The 8467-nt window shown below is 41.1% G+C and overlaps 1 protein-coding gene across 1 annotated transcript in view; it reads right to left on the minus strand.

Moving 5' to 3' along the window:
* doc2a (double C2-like domains, alpha) overlaps positions 1–7660 on the minus strand; it is a 64188-nt gene extending 56528 nt beyond the window's left edge. The window contains exons 1-3 of the mRNA XM_041238710.1: positions 7325–7660; positions 5604–5841; positions 4949–5028 (exon numbers count right to left, since the gene is read on the minus strand). Coding sequence (XP_041094644.1) covers positions 4949–5028; positions 5604–5835 — 312 coding nt within the window. The 5' untranslated portion in view covers positions 5836–5841; positions 7325–7660. The remainder of the gene's footprint in view (positions 1–4948; positions 5029–5603; positions 5842–7324) is intronic.
* Positions 7661–8467: the final 807 nt, after the last annotated feature.

Here is an 8467-nt window from a genome sequence, read left to right on the forward strand (position 1 = left end):
AGCCACTGTGTGTGTGTGTATGTATATATATATATATATATATATATATATATATATATATATATATATATATACACACACACACATTATATAAACACACTTTAAGAAATAAAATAAATAAATAAATAAATAAATAAATAAATAATAAATAATGGATTTGAACCCATCAGGATTAATTGACATACACATTTATGCAATGTATATAAACAAGTACTATAGATTGAGGAAGAAAACCAGTATGCCGATTGAGTCCTTTGTTTTTTGAATCCAGGAATTTTATAAATTTAAGTTCCCAAGTTCTCCTGTCTTGTGTGTTTTTGAAATTGCCCTTTAAAACAAAAACTGTCAGATCATGCAGAGAATGGTTAGGCATGTTAAAATGGTTACTAATAGTGCTGGTAATTTTGTTGCTGATGGTGTATCTATGTAGATTCATCCTTGTCCAAAGATGCTGTTTGGTTTCTCCTATGTAAGTACCATCGGAGCATTTGCTACATTTAATCATGTAGATTGCATTTTTGGATCTGCAGGTGAATGATCCTTTTATCTCCAGTTTCCCTTGTGCTGTGAGGATGGTATTCTACGTAGAGATATGGGGACGGGTTTTTCACCTGTTGGCATTGCAGGGTTTAGTTCCATTGTGTGCATTGTTTAGGTCAGTTGGTAGTTTGCTCTGGATGATAAGCTCGGACAGGTTAGGTGGTTGTCTGTAGGATAGGAGAGGTGTTTCCAAGAAAATATTGGAGAGGGTGAAATCTTCAGCTAAAGTTGGGTGTAATTCTCGGATGATTTTGCGCAGGGGTCGTAGGGATGGATTGTAGGTAGTAACTAAGGGTACTCTATTAGACTCGGGTTTTACTTTGTATTCTAATCATTTTTCTCTTGGTTTTCTGATGGCACGTTCCACTTCTCTGTCAGTCTGTTTTGGAGGATATCCTTGTTGGATGAAAGCATCACAAAGACTGCAAAGATGTTCATTTCTGTCAGTAGTTTCAGAGCAGTTTCAGTGGTAACGAATAGCGTGACTGTAAATGACAGATTTCTGAGTGTGATGTGGATGAACACTAGAGATGTGTATGTATTTTTGGCTGTCTGGTTTTCTGTAGATGGATGAAGTAATATTGCCTTTTTTGATGATTATTGTAGTGTATTCCAGAGCAAACTAACAACTGACCTAAACAATGCACACAATGGAACTAAACCCTGCAATGCCAACAGGTGAAAAACCCGTCCCCATATCTCTACGTAGAATACCATCCTCACAGCACAAGGGAAACTGGAGATAAAAGGATCATTCACCTGCAGATCCAAAAATGCAATCTACATGATTAAATGTAGCAAATGCTCCGATGGTACTTACATAGGAGAAACCAAACAGCATCTTTGGACAAGGATGAATCTACACAGACACATCATCAGCAACAAAATTACCAGCACTCCTATGGGTAACCACAAAGGACGCAATCAGGATACTGGTTTTCTACCTTATTACAGTCTATAGTACTTGTTTATATACACTGCAAAAATATGTATGTATGTGTGTGTTTATATGTATATATTTTTTTTTTTTTTACTATACTTGTGTTTTATTATGTGTGTGTGTGTGTGTGTATGAGCTTTTGTCTGTAAGTAATCTGAGATCTGCCTGATAGGTCTGATCGGCCCAGGACACACATCGATAGCCATGTGCTCCTGAATAGACACAGAAAGCTTGTTAGCTCTACGAACAGTCATTCAGCTAGAGGAGATGAAAAGGGAGGGGGAGAGGGGGAGAGAGAAGAGAAATAAGCTTTTTGTCCTTACATTAGAATTGTAGTGAATCAGAATGGGTTCTTTTTGTTAAAGTTCTGATGCAACCTTTGAATGTAAACATCAATTTCTCTTTCCTATTTTCACCTGAAGTAGAGTCCTTTGAGGTATTGAAAGCTTGTGAATAATTATTATTTAGTTAGTCCATGTGACAGAAAGATAATGAGTTCTGGTGATAAATCTCCCTCCCGACTGTGAGGGCACTAAAGAACAGCAGGAGAAGTATCTGGAAGGGCTGGCCTGACAGTTAGTTTCCGGGACCGGGAAGTCGGTCAGCCTGGAAAGAAGCGAGACTTCGTTGTAAGACCATACTGACCTGAAAGGTAAATGAGGGGCAGCTGCAAGCAATAAGGCAGCTGCAACCGTTTACCAAGATGTCATGCGGGATTACATATAGAGGCCAGGGTAACGCTGATCTTTTCCTTCGTTTGGGTAAACTCTCGAAGAGAGAAGGACTGAAAGAGGAGCTCTCATTGCGAAAAAGAATATGTGTTGTGTATTGTTGTGTTTGTCTGTGTTTTCACTAACAGACAGTTAAAGCACATCAGGCGCTGTCGCCGAGGGTCAGCACTATCCGGATCACCACTGCACTGCCGTCACGAAATACCCGTGTCTGCACTCAGCACCAGCAGGGCTGCACTCACCCAGGACTGGTGACCGTGTGTTCGTTTTTTTCGGGACTGTGCCCTGTTTTGTTATCCCCGTATCTTACACATCATTGTGTATTGCGGGGGATTTGTTATTTGACTGTCACCAGACCTGGAATACAAATAAAGCACTTTTTCACCGGATTACAATTGTAGACGGCCGTGTCGTGCGGTCTGGTTGCATGTTGTACAAGGAACCGTCCTCATTCACCAGCTGGCACACAGTCCCAAAAGGTAAACTTCACAGGACACTGAGTCCAATAAACTCCTGTCATCACTGCTACACCTGCACCTAATATCACATCTTTTTCTCTTTGTCTATCATCTCTGGACTATTATGGCATTTCATCTATCTACGACTATAAGAACATAAAAAAGTTTACAAACGAGAGGCAGCCATTTGGTCTATCTTGTTTCTTCGGTCGTTAGTAGCTTATTATTCCCATAATCTCATCAAGCAGCTTCTTGAAGGATCCTAGTGTGCCTTCAACAACAATACTGTGGAGTTGGTTCCAGACTCCGACAATTTTCTGTTCTGAATGCCCCTTTACCTAATCTCCATTTGTGACCCCTGGTCCTTGTTTCTTTTTTCAGGTCGAAAAAGTCCCTTGGGTCAACATTGTCGATGCCTTTTAGAATTTTGAAATCAGATTGCAGCGTATTCTTTTACCCTGTCATATGCATATGACATACTTTTTAAACCCCAAATAATTATGGTAGCTGTTCTTTGCCATCTTTCTAGAGCAGCAATATCCTTTCTGTAGCAAGGTAACCAGAGCTGAATACAATATTCTAGATGAGGTCTTACTAATGCATTGTACAGTTTTAACATGACTTCCCATTTTTTTTTTATAAGAACATAAGAACATAAGAAAGTTTACAAACGAGAGGAGGCCATTCTGGCCCATCTTGCTCATTTGGTTGTTAGTAGCTTATTGATCCCAAAATCTCATCAAGCAGCTTCTTGAAGGATCCCAGGGTGTCAGCTTCAACAACATTACTGGGGAGTTGATTCCAGACTCTCACAATTCTTTGTGTAAAAAAGTGCCTCCTATTTTCTGTTCTGAATGCCCCTTTGTCTAATCTCCATTGTGACTTCTGGTCCTTGTTTCTTTTTTCAGGCTGAAAAAGTCCCTTGGGTTGACACTGGCAATACCTTTTAGAATTTTGAATGCTTGAATTAGGTCGCCACGTAGTCTTCTTTGTTCAAGACTGAACAGATTCCCCACATTGTCTAGATGAAGACAGTTCTGAGTCAACATAAAATCCTACATCTTTTTCATAGATTCCGTCTTCAATTTCAGTATCTCCCATATGGTAATTATAATGGACATTTTTATTGCCTGCATGCACTTTTCTGTATTATATGTAATTTGTCATGTGACTGCCCAGTTTTGAATGCTTTCTAGATCATTTTGAATGACCTTTGCTGTTGCAATTTTGTTTGCCACTCCTCCTATTTTTGTGTTGTCTGAATATTTAACAAGTTTGCTTACTATACCAGAATCTACGTCATTAATGTGGATTAGGAAGAGCAGAGGATCTGTTACTGATTCCTGTAGTACTCCACTGGTTACCTCGCTCCATTTATCTGGGTATTGCTCCAAAAGTTTGTGAGCTATGGCTGAATTGTGGCAATGCTGACAATGGCAAGGCTGGCTCCTCTAGCACTGAAAGACCTCCGGGCTTTGATGAACAGGTGGTGACGAACAAGCATCCCTGGGAGGTGCGTGACAAGAAACCTGAAGTTACACATGAAGCTATTTGGTAGGGGGCAATTAACCTTTCCTTGTTGGCCTAAAAGAACAGTGCAAAATAAACCTACATTTAAATAATACTATACAACACAAATACAAAATTAACCAAAATATAAAGGAACGCCATTTGTTTGAAAGGCTCAATCCTTTACTTTTAAAGATGGAAAGATCCACGACACCCGAACAAATGTTCCACCATCTTCCAATGCAGTCAATCCATGGATGGGCCTCCTTCCCTTGTTCACACATCAGGCCACGGCACAGCGGAATCAGGCCCTGTAGATGTCTAAGCCATGGATTCAAAGGTGCCTCATATCCAGGTTAATTCTCGGATGTCTTCTGCATTCCGTTACTGCTGTAGTGAGGGCCTTTGTCTTTTTTTGTACATGTTTTGTTTAGCCACCATTTAACTGATGGGTCAAGCATGTGACGCATACATAATTTCTGTTTTTCAAGAGGCAGCACTACACCTCTGGGTACGACGCTTATCTGTTTGTATGATGAGTTGTGTTGATGTTTGTTGTTTATTTTGGCAAAACTAAATTTATTTTGTTGTGCCAATAAAGCCACTTTTTAATTTAAATTTGCATTTGAGAGAGCAATAGAAAGGTAGAGAGAGAAGAAGAGAGAGACAGAGGGAGAGGGGTAGACTTATTTTGACCACGTAAACACTATAAACAAAGCCACAAAGACACACACACACACACACACTGATACACTCTCTTACTGTCTCACCTTGGCTCTGATTACTGTGCAGTGCAGGGAGCTTGTGTGTTTCTCATAGAGGAGAGTGAACTCCAGCATTCCTAAAGCAGCTGAGAGAGCGGGAGAGGAGAGGAGAGGAGATTTATATTCACAAGGTTCTTTTGAAATTGGTTCTTTTGAATCCAAAAAAAAAACACATTAACGTACTGACAGAAAAACAGACAGACACACTGTAGCAGAGCAAAAGTATGTGTGTGTGTATGTGTGTATATATAGAGGCTAAATTCACACTAACAAACCCTTTTTATAATGAACACTTGTTTTTAACGATCCCAACAGCAAGAATTGATTTTTTCAATGCAAAATCCTATTATAGTGAACATCCTGATATAACAAACATTTCTCCAGGTCCCAGGGGAGTGCGTTATAGTGATGGTGCAGGGAGAAAGTCTTTGTCTGGAAAGATGTTAATTGGTGTGAATTGCAGAATTGTTTTGTTTTACCCTTTTATTTTGGCCCTTGTGCCGTGTTTGATTTGTGTATGTTGTTTAATAAACATGCTCAACAGCACTTAAACTGCAGCTTCTTGGCTCTGAGACTCATTCTTGACTCTATCCTGCTACACACACACACACAGATAGGCAGACACACAGACAGACAGATACACAGACAGACAGACACTCACTTGAGTCATCGCTATCACAGCTATCCCATTCAGTCGACGTGTCTGTAATGGACTGCAGGCTGGGTTGCCCTGTCACCCCCTGCCCTGGCACCTGCCCCTGCCCCTGCCCCTGCCCCTGCCCCTGCCCTGCGGGGCTCACATGCCCCTCGGCCCCCGTGGGGGAGAACCGAGGGAAGTAATCTGAGATCTGCCGGATAGGTCTGATCGGCCCGGGACACACATCGATAGCCATGTGCTCCTGAATAGACACAGAAAGCTTGTTACCTCTACGAACAGTCATTCAGCTAGAGGAGATGAAAAGGGAGGGAGAGAGGGGGAGAGAGAAGAGAAATAAATAAATACATAGTTAGATCAATTGTACTAGCTCAACGTTGTTGTAGTTGGCACTATTTGTGTTAACAGCCATAGAGAGAGTGGAGGGGAGGGAAGGGAGACCCAATAGACTGTTTAATTGCTCACTGGGGAGATGAAAGGAGGGAGAGAGAGAATGATGGGCTGAGACAGGTGAAGCTGACAGCAGTCCATTTAATTACACACTTGGGAGAGAGAGAGTAAGAGAAGACAAAGAGAAAGATATGATAATATTGACAGTGTAATGTAGAGATTGAGAGGCGGGAGGGAGGTATAGGAGAGACATTAGTATACAACTGTTGCATGTTTAGTGATGAATATCTGAGAGAGAGAGATAGAGAGAAAGAGAGAGAGAGAGAGAGAGAGAGAGAGAGAGAGAGAGGTGGGGGTATGGCTAATATGTATAGTTTTATAGTAAATTGAGAAAGCAGAGAGGGGAGGAGAGCGAGAGAAGAGGGGAAGAGGGAGAGAGATGGAATTTGATAGATGTGTTTTGATCTATCATCTTGTTTGTTTACCTTGATTGACTTAATTTGAATTTAAAAAAACATCTCTATGCAAACACAGAGATGAAGGGAGAGAGAGTATGAGAGACAGAGAGAGAGAGATAGAAAGAGATGTGTAAACAAAATAATGTTTTCATTAGAATAGAGGTGGAGGGGGGGGGGTAGAGAGGGAGAAACATTTGCTGCATTAACTTTGGCAATGCTTGTATGTACCTCCCTCTCCCCTGTCCCCTATCTCCTTTCCTCTATCCCCTCTCCTCTATCCCCCTCTCCCCCTCATTTCTCTTCACTCCCTATCCCTTTCTTACCCTCCTCTCTATCACTTCTTCTCCCTCTTTCCCCTCTCCCTTTCTTCTATCTCCTCTCTCACTCTCCTCCTCTCACCCCTCTCTTTATCCCCATCAGGATATTAACAGAAAGAAAGCAGGCAATTTAGACTGAGAAGGATAATATTTGAATACATTGGCAGACAATTCCAAATAAACTAATTAAAATATAGAAAGTAAGATAGAATGAAAATATTTTAACACATGCAGAAAAAGGAGACAGAAAGAAAGAAAAATGGAAACAAAAAATATTTGAATGTTTTAGCAGACAAAAGAAATGAAAGAACATTCTTGAATACATTAGCAGAAATTTACAATCAACTCATTAAAGAAAGAAAGGATAGATAGATAGACATGAGAATAGAGTGATAGATAGATATATAATAGATATAGACTTATTGATGGAAAGACAGATAAATAGATAGCTAGATAGAATGATATAATTATGCAAACAGATAGTAGATAGATAAATAGACTGAAATACTTTTTTTGACATGCTTCCCTGTTCTCAAGCACCAGTTATACTATTTCTCCTTACCTTAGCTGTGATGGAGTGAGTGTGAGCTTTCCCAGATAAATGAGTATTGAGCAGTATTGAGGTATGTCCCAATCGATGGGATGGAGGAGGGGTGGGAGGTGCTGGGGAGTCTTTAAGGGGGAGAATTCCCAAAATATTTAAAAAACAACAAAAACAAAAAAACAGAATGTGTAAATTGTAATCCTGACAAGAAAGAGGCTGAGTGAGAAAGAGAGAGCAAGAGAGAGAGAGAGAGAGAGGACGGTTACTGCATTCCTTGAGTCTTGTATCTGTGTGTGTGGTTCTCTCTCTCCCCTCCTCTCTCTCTCTCGCTCTCCCTTCCTCTCTCTCCCCTCCTCTCCCTTTCTCTCTCTCTTCCAGTCTCTCCCTTACCCTCTCTCCCCTCTCTCTCTCCTCCTCTCTTTCTCTCCCCTCTCTAGGAAAATGTTTCCTTCTAATTTATCTCTCCTCTCTCCTTTCTATTAATCTCTCCTCTCTTCATGCCCCCTCTCTTTTCCCCTCTCTCTCATTCACCATCTCTTCTCATTCTCCATTCTCTCTTTCACCCCCCCTCTCACTCCCTATCTCCCTCCCCTTCTCCTTTCTCTCCCCATTCTCCCATATCCTCTCTCCCTTATTCCATCTTTCTTCTCTCTCCCCTCTCCCCTGCCCCTTTCTGGCTTATTCCCTCTCTTCACTCTCCCCTCTCTCTCATCTTGCCTCTCTCCCAGTGATGGACAGATCAACTCCCTCCCTCTCTTTTCTCTCTTAGAGATAATTACTGACCCCGGCATAGTGAGGGCGTGTGTTGGGCTGTCAATAAACAAGTGTAGACTTTGCTTTACGAAATCATACCCGTCAAGAAAAAACATGAGAGACTGAGAGAAACTTAATAAATTCAATGACAAACATTTCCATTAGAAGATGGTTAGCACTCCTTTAAAGAGAGGACCAGTGATAATGTTAATAAGGCTAATAAGAGCTAAGAGAATGGATTTTAAAGCTGGTTAGTCTCTCTCTCTCTCTCTCCTTTTGCTCTCCCTCATCTATCTCATTCCTCTCTCCTCTCTCCTTCTCTCTCTCTCTCCTCGATCTCAGTGTGTTTCCTCTGCGGGTGGCCTGTCACTTTGACTCAGTGTCATCTGAGTGCTTATTGGCTGAAGG

Source organism: Polyodon spathula, chromosome 50, assembly GCF_017654505.1.
Source record: "Polyodon spathula isolate WHYD16114869_AA chromosome 50, ASM1765450v1, whole genome shotgun sequence".
Classification (NCBI taxonomy): Eukaryota; Metazoa; Chordata; class Actinopteri; order Acipenseriformes; family Polyodontidae; genus Polyodon; species Polyodon spathula.